Here is a 13,926-nt window from a genome sequence, read left to right on the forward strand (position 1 = left end):
ATACAGGATGTAACTCAGGATCAGTAATGTAATGTATGCACACAGTGACTGCACCAGCAGAATAGTGAGTGCAGCTCTGGGGTATAATACAGGAGGTAACTCAGGATCAGTAATGTAATGTATGTACACAGTGACTGCACTAGCAGAATAGTGAGTGCAGCTCTGTGGTATAATACAGGATGTAACTCAGGATCAGTAATGTAATGTATGCACACAGTGACTGCACCAGCAGAATAGTGAGTGCAGCTCTGGAGTATAATACAGGAGGTAACTCAGGATCAGTAATGTAATGTATGTACACAGTGACTGCACCAGCAGAATAGTGAGTGCAGCTCTGTGGTATAATACAGGAGGTAACTCAGGATCAGTAATGTAATGTATGTACACAGTGACTGCACCAGCAGAATAGTGAGTGCAGCTCTGTGGTATAATACAGGATGTAACTCAGGATCAGTAATGTAATGTATGCACACAGTGACTGCACCAGCAGAATAGTGAGTGCAGCTCTGGAGAATAATACAGGATGTAACTCAGGATCAGTAATGTACTGTATGCACACAGTGACTGCACCAGCAGAATAGTGAGTGCAGCTCTGGAGTATAATACAGGATGTAACTCAGCATCAGTAATGTAATGTATGTACACAGTGACTGCACCAGCAGAATAGTGAGTGCAGCTCTGAAGTATAATACAGGATGTAACTCAGGATCAGTAATGTAATGTATGTACACAGTGACTGCACCAGCAGAATAGTGAGTGCAGCTCTGTGGTATAATACAGGATGTAACTCAGGATCAGTAATGTAATGTATGCACACAGTGACTGCACCAGCAGAATAGTGAGTGCAGCTCTGGAGAATAATACAGGATGTAACTCAGCATCAGTAATGTAATGTATGTACACAGTGACTGCACCAGCAGAATAGTGAGTGCAGCTCTGAAGTATAATACAGGATGTAACTCAGCATCAGTAATGTAATGTATGTACACAGTGACTGCACCAGCAGAATAGTGAGTGCAGCTCTGGGGTATAATACAGGAGGTAACTCAGGATCAGTAATGTAATGTATGCACACAGTGACTGCACCAGCAGAATAGTGAGTGCAGCTCTGGAGTATAATACAGGAGGTAACTCAGCATCAGTAATGTAATGTATGTACACAGTGACTGCACCAGCAGAATAGTGAGTGCAGCTCTGAAGTATAATACAGGATGTAACTCAGCATCAGTAATGTAATGTATGTACACAGTGACTGCACCAGCAGAATAGTGAGTGCAGCTCTGGGGTATAATACAGGAGGTAACTCAGGATCAGTAATGTAATGTATGCACACAGTGACTGCACCAGCAGAATAGTGAGTGCAGCTCTGGAGTATAATACAGGAGGTAACTCAGCATCAGTAATGTAATGTATGTACACAGTGGCTGCACCAGCAGAATAGTGACTGCAGCTCTGGAGTATAATACAGGATGTAACTCAGCATCAGTAATGTAATTAATGTAATGTATGTACACAGTGGCTGCACCAGCAGAATAGTGACTGCAGCTCTGGAGTATAATACAGGAGGTAACTCAGCATCAGTAATGTAATTAATGTAATGTATGTGCACAGTGACTGCCCCCAGCATCCCTCCCTTCCTGACAGGCTCAGCAGTAACAGCCAATAACAGGGGCCCTTTAAGAAGTCATGTTAAATAATATAATGAACTCTCATCCCCTTACACATAACGTTGAGCACAGCAGGGTGCGCGGAACAAAGGTAGCAACTGGAGTTTACTGCAATGAATATGGAAGGAGACAATAAGAAAATGTATGAATCGACTTCAGATGTGACCATGCAGCCCGAGCCGCTGTCGTTCCACATCCCACAGAAGGATTATCTGGTGTGGTCCATCATCAACCTGCTCTTTTTCTGCCTGCCTCTTGGAGTGGCCGCTCTCTTCTACTCCATCAAGGTAAAAATCCACATTTCTCTGAGTGATTATGCATTATTTAACTCTTCCCGAACCAGGTGATCTTGTGCCAAAAAATGCGCAAATTTTCTAATTTTTTGTTTCCAGTTTTCTTAAATAGACAGGGGTGATGATGATGATGATGATGATGATGTATCTTTACTTCATTTTAAATTTTACAGGATTTTTTTTTTGAAGGGTTAGTCATAAAAAAATAATTCTTCCATTGTTTTCTTTTTAGTTTATCTTTACAGCATTCGCTGCAGCAGCTTCTGTGTTATAAATCAGCTGACGCCCAGTGGGAATAGCGCAGGCTCAGCTCCCGAGCCCGCACATACATGAATTGTCCATTCTGCTGTGTGACGTCGTCAATATTTACACAATTTGTATCTTTTATTCTTTTCTCTGTTTAAAAATAAAAACCATCTTCAAGTGTTTTTCCTTTAGCATTTGCTTTATTTCGCAGTAGTATTTTTTTTTAATCTTTTCCTTTTTTTCTGTTTTCTTCTTTTGTCAGTTCTACACTTTGATTTTTCTTTTTTCTTTTCCTCTTTATTTGCTTTTCCATTTCAGGATTCTGTTGTTGTTTTTCCCATCTATTTTTCCAGGGCATTTAACTTGCTTTTATTTGATGTTCTTTTTAGCTTGTTTCTTGCATAAATTGGGGAAAGAAGCTGATACTTTATGTAGTAACTAAAAATAATCCTCAGAGATGGAGAAACTGTGTTTTATGACATGACTGCTAGAAGAAAGGGGGACAGTGGAAGTTTAGATAATGGTTTTAGCATTTTATATCTCTGGACTCGCTTCGTCGTGATTTTTGTAAAGTTTCTTCCGGCAGGAAAAGCAACAAATAAATAAACATAAGTCAATTCTTATCTCTTCTTCCCATCATAACCTGCTCCTGCCCTCATTTCTCTGCACTTTACACTTCTGAAATCCTCTGTGCTGCTCAGTGCTTTGCTTGCTGTACTATGTGGTTTCTCCCCCCGCTCTTCTACCGGCCAATGACCTTCCCTGAGATCAACAGACTCCTCTCCTGAAATTCTCTGCACTGCGGAAAATCACTTTCCTCCCATTAATCTCTCCTCCCACAAGATTTTCTCCTCCATTACTGTAACCAGCATACGCCCATCCATGATGTGAAAGCACACATGCCGACTTACATGGAAGACCTGCCATATTCCCAAGAGATTGCAAGTTTCAAAAGCCTTCCATAAAGCAGATTTCCCTCGGGTACTAATGGACAATCAGAGGAACTGTCTATTAGGCCGGGGTCACACTAGAGAGACACACGACTGAGAGGCGCAAAAACAACGCATTGTACTCGTACCAATGATTCTCTATGGGGCAGCTCCCATCAGCCGTATATTTCTCGACTGTATTTTACAGGTTGAGAAAATCGCAGCATGATGCGATTGTCAGCGTATTACGCCCGAAGTACGCCAATGCAAGTCTACGGGGGCGAGAAAAATACGGATTACACACGAACCATCAGTGTGACTTGTGAGAAATACGCAGCGGTGTCCTATAGAAAAGCTGCCAATTCAGTGCGGTGTACAGCAAAATCACACTGACAGGTTAGAATAGAATAGATAGAATAAATGTCTACACATAGAATAGGTTTATATATATGTCAGTGAGACATACATATATACATATATTTATATTTCATACAGAGCTAGATAGCAGAAAAGCCGGTAATTCAATTATCGGCTTTTGCTAAATAATTATCGAACCCGACAGATTATGAGACATGGGTTTCATACAGTAAGCCATTGCATATCCGTTATATTTGTACATATCCCTCACTAATAATGTTAGTAGTGTGTGTGTGCAAAATTTGGGAGCTAATTATTATTATTATTATTATTTATTGTTATAGCGCCATTTATTCCATGGCGCTTTACATGTGAGGAGGGGTATACATAATAAAAACAAGTACAATAATCTTAAACAATACAAGTCATAACTGGTACAGGAGGAATGAGGACCCTGCCCGCGAAGGCTCACAATCTACAAGGGATGGGTGAGAATACAACCCTAACCCTAATTAATTAATTCAGGTAAAAAATGTAATTTCCTCCGCCAGAGAGGGGAAGCCAGTGACTGAGGGCAGATATTAATAGCCTGGAGAGGGTCCACGGTTATTGGCCCCAACCCGACTAAAAAAATCAGCCCCCATCCACCCCAGAAAAGGCTCATCTGTAAGATAAACCTATTCTGGCACTTAGCCACTCTCTTCCCACTACCCTGTAGCGGTGGCATATGGGGTAATAAGGGGTTAATGTCACCTTGCTATTGTAAGGTGACATTACGCCTGGTTAATAATGGCGAGCAGTCAATAAGACACCTATCCATATTAATCCAATAGTAATAAAGTGTTAAAAATACATGATTAAGGGAGCTTAGTCTCCAGAAATGCATTGAGATTCTTACCCATATGGTTTGTGCTGAAGTTTGTATCCTCCATGTTTAAGTTTGTGAATAAAGAAAACTTTTTTTCACGGATTCGGTGAAGCTGGACATTTTTTTCTTTTGGATTCTACACGCCTGGACACAGTGGGTCCGTGCTCCCAAAACTCAGCTTATGCATCACGGGTGAGCTGGTTTATACTCCTTCTCTTAAAAATACACACACACACACACACACACACACACACACACACACACACACTATGAATAAAGTATTTTAATGAAATAAATAAACACACAGGTTTATCTTTATTGTACACTCAATCCAACCGAAGACCCTCGTTCTCCTGAAAAAAATTCCAAAATAAAAAAGCAACAATATCCCATACCTGTCCGCCGTACATTCAAGTCCCACGCTGTAAATCCATCTCAAGGGGTTAAATACATTTACATCCAGGAGCCTGCTAATGCTGCCGCTTCCGGCTGTAAAAGACTGTGGAATGAATAAAATTCGGGGGCGCAGCTTCAGTGACTAGCGGTACCATCACCAAAGCTATTCAGAAACTTTCTTATTGACGCCTCTCCATTATTAACCAGGCTTACTGTCACCTTATAATAGCAAGGTGACATTAACCCCTTATTACACCATATGCCACCGCCACAGAGCAGTGGGAAGTGAGTGGCTAAGTGCCAGAATAGGCGCATCTTCCAGATGTGCCTTTTCTGGGGTGGCTGGGGGCAGGTGTTTTTAGCCGGGGGGGCCAATAACCGTGGACCCTCTCCAGGCTATTAATATCTGCCCTCAGTCACTGGCTTTCCCTCTCTGGCGGAGAAAATTGTTTGGGAGCCAACACCATTTTTTCCGTGAATTAACCCTTTAATTTAACACCTACAGCTCCAAAGTTTTACACACACACTACTAACATTATTAGTGAGGGACATATAAAAATATAACGGATATGAAATCGTTTACTGTATGTAACCATGTGTCATATTCTGTCGGGTTCAGTAAGGATTTAGCAAAAGCCGACAATTGAATTACTGGCTTTTCTGCTATCTAACTCTGTATGAAATATAAATATATATATATATATATGTGTCTCACTGACATATATATATAGACTGTATATATGTGTTTACGAATATTTCAGCCCATGGATCCATTATATGTCCATTTTGCAAACAGGTGAAAAAATCTCGCCATACGGATGCAATAAGGATGACACACGGATACTTTTTGGAGAAAAAAATCGAATCTTCGCATTGAATACGGATGACATACGGATCACTGTTCATGAACATTTCTGCGTATCTCGGCTGTAAAAAACGGAATGTATTTTTATACGTTAGGTGTGACGCCGGCCTTAGGGTTTGCACTTTTGTTCTTGAGCAGGAAGGCTTTTAGTGTTGTCTACACTTGGTTTGATTGTAATGGCGTTCTTCTCTTCAGACTTAGGTTTCGCTTATAACACTTTTGTGCCTTCTCACTTGCAGTGATTGTTGCCAATTACTGCGCTAATTAATAATATAGACGAATTGTAGCGTGAGCATATAACACCCGGCGCCATCACATTGACGTTCACTCACTTTGTATCTGACTCAGGCTCGGACTGGCCCACCGGGGAACCGGAGGATCCTCCGGTGGGCCCTGGCACTGACACCTACTGGCAGGGCCCCCACTGCTCCAGGGCCCCGCCGCCTGCCGCCCGCCTTGAATACTCACCCTGCTCCAGCGATGGTCTCGGCGTCTGCACTGCAGCTCGTCCTGAACGAGCGGTCACGTGACACCGCTCATTAAGGCCATGAATATGCACATATTCATGACCTTAAAGGAGCAGTGTCACATGACCGCTCAAGCAGGAAGAAGGTGCTGCGCTGGCGCCGCCGCCTGGAGTCGGGACAGAGCGCGAGGGATGTCGGCACGGCCGTGCAGTGGGACAGGTGAGTATGAGGGACGGGGAAGATGAAGGAGGACATAAGCCGGCGCGCCGAGCGGGAGCGGGTGCAGAGAGATAAGCCTGCATACAGGGGGGAATATAAGCCATGCATACAGGGGGGAATATAAGCCATGCATACAGGGGGGAATATATGCCATGCATACAGGGCGGACTATGAGCCATGCATACAGGGGGGGGGGATATGAGCCATGCACACATGGGGAGATATGAGTCATGCATACAGGAGGGGTAATATGAGCCATGTATATGGGATGGGAGGGAGATGAGCCATGCATACAGGAGGGGGGTCATTATACAGTATTGAGCATCATGTGTGGCCGTTATACAGTATGGAGCATCATGTGTGGCCAATGGACATTATACAGTATGGAGCATCATGTGTGGCCGTTATACAGTATGGAGCATCATTTGTGGCCATTATACAGTATTGAGCATCATGTGTGGCCATTATACAGTATGGAGAACTGTGTGGCCGTTATACAGTATGGAGCACTATGTGTGGGTGGTCATTATACAGTATGGAGCACTGTCTGGCCATTATACAGTATGGAGCATCATGTGTGGCCATTATACAGTATGGAGCATCATGTGTGGCCATTATACAGTATGGAGCATCATGTGTGGCCATTATACAGTATGGAGCATCATGTGTGGCCATTATACAGTATGGAGCATCATGTGTGGCCATTATACAGTATGAAGAACTGTGTGTGGCCATTATACAGTATGCAGCATCATGTGTGGCCATTATACAGTATGGAGCATCATGTGTGGTGGCTGTTATACAGTATTGAGCATCATGTGTGGCCATTAAACAGTATGGAGCATCATGTGCAGTCATTATACAGTATGGAGCATCATGTGTGGCCATTATACAGTATGAAGAACTGTGTGTGGCCATTATACAGTATGCAGCATCATGTGTGGCCATTATACAGTATGGAGCATCATGTGTGGTGGCCGTTATACAGTATTGAGCATCATGTGTGGCCATTAAACAGTATGGAGCATCATGTGCAGTCATTATACAGTATGGAGCATCATGTGGGGCCATTATACAGTATGGAGCATCATGTGTGGCCATTATACAGTATGGAGCATCATGTGTGGTGGCCGTTATACAGTATTGAGCATCATGTGTGGCCATTAAACAGTATGGAGCATCATGTGCAGTCATTATACAGTATGGAGCATCATGTGGGGCCATTATACAGTATGGAGCATCATGTGTGGCCATTATACAGTATGGAGCATCATGTGTGGTGGCCGTTATACAGTATTGAGCATCATGTGTGGCCATTATACAGTATGGAGCACTGTGTGGCCATATTTTTGTTTGCTTATAATTATTGTATATAAAACAGTGTGATCAGCAGTGCTAAATGGCTGCGGTTGGGACGTGGATATGGGTGTGACTAGTTGTGAAATGGGTGTGGTCAGAGGCGTGGCCTAAAATTTGCTGTGGCACACTACGCGCGCCACAAACTTTATACCTCCTTCCCTTCTTCAAAAGTTGGGAGGTATGGTACCACATTTGCCAGATCACGGCAAGTGCCGCAAATCCCATAGGGAATGAATGAGGCCAAACGCAGTGTTGCCATAAGTGATCCGTTACGCGGCAGATGCAGAAAAACTGCCGGATCTGCTGCAAAAGGCGACTTTCACATCAGCGATTCTTGCCAAAGTCACTGCCGATAGTGTCATACTCACCAAAGGGGGAGGCAGCGCTAAAAGTGCCTGGGGCAGCAGAAACTCTAAATACGGCCCTGGGGGGCTACATTATATTCTGTGGGGGGACTGCATTATACTCAGGGTACTACATTATATTATGGGGGGCTACATCATACTATATGAGGGATTACAGTATACTCTATGGGGGGCTGCATTATATTTTGTGGTGGGGCTGCATTATTCTCTCAGGGGACTACATAATATTATGGGGGCTACATCATACTATATGAGGGGGCTGCATTATATTCTGTGGTGGAACTGCATTCTCTCAGGGGACTACATTATATTCTGTGGTGGGTGGCATTATACTATATGAGGGGGGGGCTGCATTATACCCTATGGGGTGCTACATTATATTCTATGGTGGGGACTGTGTCATACCTGAGGGGGTTGCATTATATTTTGTGGGGTGCTGCATTCTCTCAGGGGACTACATTATATTCTGTGGTGGGTGGCATTATACTATATGAGGGGGGGCTGCATTATACCCTATGGGGTGCTACATTATATTCTATGGTGGGGACTGTGTCATACCTGAGAGGGTTGCATTATATTTTGTGGGGTGCTGCATTATATTCTATGAGAGGGGACTGCATTATATTTTATGAGGGGGCTACATTATATTCTGTGAGGGGGCTACCCCAACCCTTGCTACATTATTAAGACGTGAACTACCTTATATTATACCCTGATATTAGCGCTTTTTACCGCACAATTGGTGGTCTTGTATCTATTTCTATGTAGCTACATAGTGGGCCCCAAGAATGATTTTCTCTGGTGGGCCCAAGGTGCTCCAGTCCGACGCTGATCTGACTTATGGCATTATGACACGTGCACTTGCGCTAATCCCTACTAATAGCTCTTGCACAAGCGCACACTGATACTTCTGGACAAGGTTTTCACAATGCCCTTTTTTCAGCTTCACTTGACAAGTATTTGGTAATTGCTGTATCATTTCATTATAAATAGACACAATGCATGCATTTTCCCTTTACCCCTGAAAAAGCCAAATTGAGGTGGCGAAACGTGTAGGTAAATTTTCTCCCACATTTGGTTACATTTGGCTTCAGCCTATCTCCTGTTTAGATTGGGGTAATTTGGGTGGTACCTCACCTATCTGCATGTGGACTCAACTTGTGATGGATGATACAGTATACAACTGGCTAATTTATTGTCTGTCCCGGATTTCGCTGGTTGGTACTGTTCTCCTTTTCTCTGATTTGTGTGGTAATAGATGACATAGCGCTTAATGTTTACTTTATATACTGTCCTCAGTTAGTGAGGATTTGAGCTTTTATGCTTCGCTATTTTGTTCCATATTTATACTGTTTCTCCAATGCAACTTATTGAACATATTTTCATTATCTGTGATCCTAGAGATTGGGTGTTAGGATAGATGGAGTATTATCATCGCACCCTTGCATATAATGGAACTGTTTCTAAACTTTTAAGTATTTTTACTTAGTTATTATATGTCGTACACGAATTTAATACAATTCTGATTTTTTTATATATTTTTTTGTTTTTGGAGTGTTTGCTCTTGAGTTGATTTTTCCCCTTTTAGTGGTTTCCATCTTTGTTATGTTTTCATTATGACTCTTACAGTTTCACCAATGTTTTGCAGAAACAGATCTAATTAACAAGTCTTTTTATGCTCCTTGCACCATTATTATTATTATTTATTATTATTATAGCGCCATTTATTCCATGGCGCTTTACATGTGAGGAGGGGTACACATAATAAAAAACAAGTACAATAATCTTGAACAATATAAGTCACAGCTGGTACAGGAGGAGAGAGGACCCTGCCCGCGAGGGCTCACAATCTACAAGGGATGGGTGAGAATACAGTAGGTGAGGATAGAGCTGGTCGTGCAGCGGTTTGGTTGATCGGTGGTAACTGCAGGTTGTAGGCTTGTCGGAAGAGGTGGGTCTTCAGGTTCTTTTTGAAGGTTTCAATGGTAGGCGAGAGTCTATGTTGGGGTAGAGAGTTCCAGAGTAGGGGTGATGCGCGAGAGAAATCTTGTATACGATTGTGGGAAGAGGAGATAAGAGGGGAGTAGAGAAGGAGATCTTGTGAGGATCGGAGGTTGCGTGTAGGTAAGTACCGGGAGACGAGGTCACAGATGTATGGAGGAGACAGGTTGTGGATGGCTTTGTATGTCATGGTTAGGCTTTTGTACTGGAGTCTCTGGGTAATGGGGAGCCAGTGAAGGGATTGACAGAGGGGAGAGGCCGGGGAATAGCGGGGGGACAGGTGGATTAGTCGGGCAGCAGAGTTTAGAATAGATTGGAGGGGTGCCAGAGTGTTAGAGGGGAGGCCACAGAGCAGGAGGTTACAGTAGTCAAGGTGAGAGATGATGAGGACATGGACTAGGGTTTTTTGCAGATTCTTGGTTTAGGATTGTACGGATCTGTGAAATATTTTGAGTTGTAGTCTGCAGAAGGTGGAAAGGGCTTCAATATGTGGTTTGAAGGAGAGATCAGACTCAGGGATTACCACAAGGCAGCGAGCTTGTGGGACTGGGGAGAGTGGGCAGCCATTTACTTTAATGGATAGGGAGAGTTCCCCCACCTCACTTGACTGAGAGAGTCAAGTGAGATGGGGAAAGATGATGAATTCTGTTTTGTCCATGTTTAGTTTTAATACAGGAAGGATATATATCTTTGCACCGTGTTAGCCAGTAGATAGAAAAATATTTAGAATTGAGAGTCCTCAGTGGTTGATACTTTTTAATGGCTAACTGAAAATAAGATAACAAATTGCAGCTTTCAAGACTACTGAGGTCTCTTCATTAGGCATAAACTAATAGAAAATCTGAAGAATCACATATTTATACACAACACAGCACAGAAATAATGCAATAGATAAGACAAGTGACGTGAAGCAGAACTATCATTATAGGCGAGGGATGAACATAAATATTTGAAGACTAAGGGGTGAGAGTGAAGACAAACAGAAACATTGTTTGCAGTGACTGTATCCAGAAACCTTCAGTTCCCTTCTAGTTCAATTCTGGATTAGTGATGGGCGAACATCTGATGTTCGGAATCGGTGGGTTTGCCCAAGTTTTTTGTAAAGTTCGAGTTCAGGGCCGGAGATGACACGAACTTGCGTCTGAACTCCGAACTCGGACTTTACTTACAGTATATGGGATGGGGAGGGGGGCTGCTAAAAAAAGCAGAAAATTAATAATAAACATTATAATTATACTTACCTGTCCAGCGTCACGTCCTCCCGTCCCGCTGTCTCCTTGTCACATCTGCTTCCAGGGCCGCTCATCAACTGCCGGCAGTATTCACTGCACTCCGCAGTCTTAGGCTTTTTCAGGCAGTGTTCATGCAGTGACGTCACCACATGAACACTGCCGGAAAAAGCCGAAGACTGCGGAGAGCAGTGAATACCGGCAGAAGGTAATGAGCGGCCCTGGAAGCAGATGTGACAAGGAGACAGCGGGACGGGAGGACGCGATGCTGGACAGGTAAGTATAATTATAATGTTTATTATTGATTTCTTGCTTTTTTACAGCCCAAACTGGACCTGAACTGTAACACGGGTTTCCCATGGAAACCTGTGTTCGGGACTGTGTGACTGAACACTATGTGCTCGGTACGGTCCCGAACATTACAGTTTGGGTTCGCCCATCCCTATTCTGGATTAATTCTTCCATAGCTCCACACACTTCTATGATGCACTTGTGTGATGCACTGGGCAGACTGGCGTCTTGGCAGACTTATGGTTTGCAATATATTTGCTAGAAAGTGCATTCAGGTGTGAAGCAGAGAGGAGTGGTCTGTGCCCATCTTGGTCACATAATTAAGACTGAGCCATATGCAGATGCCATCAATAAATCATTCCTTTTATTTACAGACCCGCGACGCCAACTATCAGAATAACGCAGTCCTGGCACTCAAGCACTCCGGAACCGCCTACGGACTAAATATCAGCGCTACAGTGGTCGGGATCATCCTAATTATTATCATCATTATCATTCGTTGCAGCACAGCAACATAAATCTTTGTAAACTGAAATAAAATAGTAAAAAAATGCAAACAATTCTGAACGCATGTCAATTTTTCTGATATTGGCTGATTATCGCTTGTACTGGCACCAAGATTTCATGACGCTTTGAACTTTATATTATTGTAAATTGTGGTCAATATTCATTCTGCTTGTATTATAAAAATTGAAAATTTGAACATTTTCCGACACTTTTGAAAAAGTTTACAACTTTCAACATTTGAATTTTAATTCTGCTCGTAAATCAGACATAGTGAATAAATAATATGGGCAATAAATTGACTTTTTCTTGGTCTCATTTTTGAAAACTCCTTTTCATTCTTTTCGTAATGTTACAAGGCAGGTAAGTTTTACTACAATTCTTCAAATTTTCAGGAACATTTAAACATCTCCATTTTTAGGACCTAATTCACTTCTAAAGGGAACTGAATTGATTCCTAAAGTCGCTTTATTTTTAATCCGGCACGATTCAGAGTCTTCAAAACATCATTTAAGAAATGTGTTAACTTATTAGAAAGTTTACGAAAAAAGTGAGTTAGTTAGAGAGTGTTACCGGAATTAAAGCAAAGTAGATACAAAGTTTGGGTTTATTTGATTTCAAACACGCGGCTAATGACAAACAAGCACCACTCCGTGTTTATTAACCTGATTCTGCTGATCAGGATCAAGAAATGTATCTAGAGGGCGCAGTGAACATTTTGACCCCAAGAGAGTCACATAGGATTTATTAGAATTGGACCAACAAAATAAAAATGTTAATTTTCCAAAAATATTTACTTGTAACACCAAGTTTTCAAACATTGATGATGTGCGTCACACTCCGTTTGACCCCCATGGAATGAAGTCAGCGGCAGCACTGAAAGACCCAAAAAAGGGAGAGGGCGGGAGAGAAGAGATGGAAGGACTGGGTGGATTGCTGCGGATGGGTATGGAGATGGCCGAGGAGAGAGGAGTAGGTCATAATATACATGGGAGCTTATTAATACCATTCCGGGAAGGGTAAATAAATCAGATTGAATTATTATACATCACTGAGCCTGTGGGCTACAGCTAGGTGACAAGGGACAATCCCTTCAACTCCATCACTGCAATAGACCACAATATTTCGCTCACTTGCAATCCATCTTATATCAAGATGCTTTTTTAAATGTTCAGATAAGGACGGGTACCTGGTCCATTGAGCCTGCATGGGACACTAAACTAAAGCTGCTTGGATCAAAGTTCTAAAGAATTATGTGTTATTGTCAACTGAACAACCATAGAAGTATTACATAAATACAGATTGACATTAATTATGATATCAAGAGGACAATTAATAAAGTGTTATATATAAAATCCCCATAAAAACAACGCCCTATTAGATAAAGGGCAGATATGAGCACTTAAATGTAATACCATATTGTTTTCATAATTATTATTATTCATTTTTATAGCGCCATTTATTCCATTGGGGTTAACATGTGAGAGGGGCATACACAGACAAGTACAATCATCATGAGTAATACAAGGCACACACAGGTACAGAAGAAGGGAGGACCCTGCCCACGAGGGCTGACAGTCTGCAGGGGATGGGTGAAGATACACTAGGAGAGGGTATTATTATTATTTATTTATATAGCACCATTAATTCCATGTTGCTGTACATGAGAAAGGGGTCACATACAGGGTTATAGATATCATTTACAGTACACAAATTTATGATGACAGACTGGTACAGAGGGGAGAGGACCCTGTCCTTGCGGACTTACATTCTACGGGATACTGGGGAAGAGACAGAAGGTCGGGGATGCAGCAGCTCGGGCAGTTGGTGAGGTGGCAGCTCGGGCAGTTGGTGAGGCGGCAGCTCGGGC

At 42.5% G+C, this 13,926-nt stretch overlaps 1 protein-coding gene across 1 annotated transcript; it reads left to right on the forward strand.

Moving 5' to 3' along the window:
* The first annotated feature begins 1,627 nt into the window (after window positions 1-1,627).
* On the forward strand, window positions 1,628-12,350 carry LOC138652044 (dispanin subfamily A member 2b-like). The gene is made up of 2 exons (XM_069742759.1): window positions 1,628-1,954; window positions 11,927-12,350. The coding sequence occupies exons 1-2, from the start codon at window positions 1,781-1,783 to the stop codon at window positions 12,068-12,070; spliced, it is 318 nt and encodes a 105-aa protein (XP_069598860.1). The 5' UTR covers window positions 1,628-1,780; the 3' UTR covers window positions 12,071-12,350.
* Window positions 12,351-13,926: the final 1,576 nt, after the last annotated feature.

This window comes from Ranitomeya imitator, chromosome 10 (assembly GCF_032444005.1).
Source record: "Ranitomeya imitator isolate aRanImi1 chromosome 10, aRanImi1.pri, whole genome shotgun sequence".
Lineage (NCBI taxonomy): Eukaryota > Metazoa > Chordata > Amphibia > Anura > Dendrobatidae > Ranitomeya > Ranitomeya imitator.

What these genes read in the sequence shown, in the direction of transcription:
- LOC138652044 (XM_069742759.1), top strand. Translation starts at nt 1,781, where the DNA reads ATGAATATGGAAGGAGACAATAAGAAAATGTATGAATCGACTTCAGAT. An exon ending in CTCTCTTCTACTCCATCAAG is followed by an intron (nt 1,955 to 11,926) that starts GTAAAAATCCAC and finishes TTTTATTTACAG; the next exon opens with ACCCGCGACGCCAACTATCA.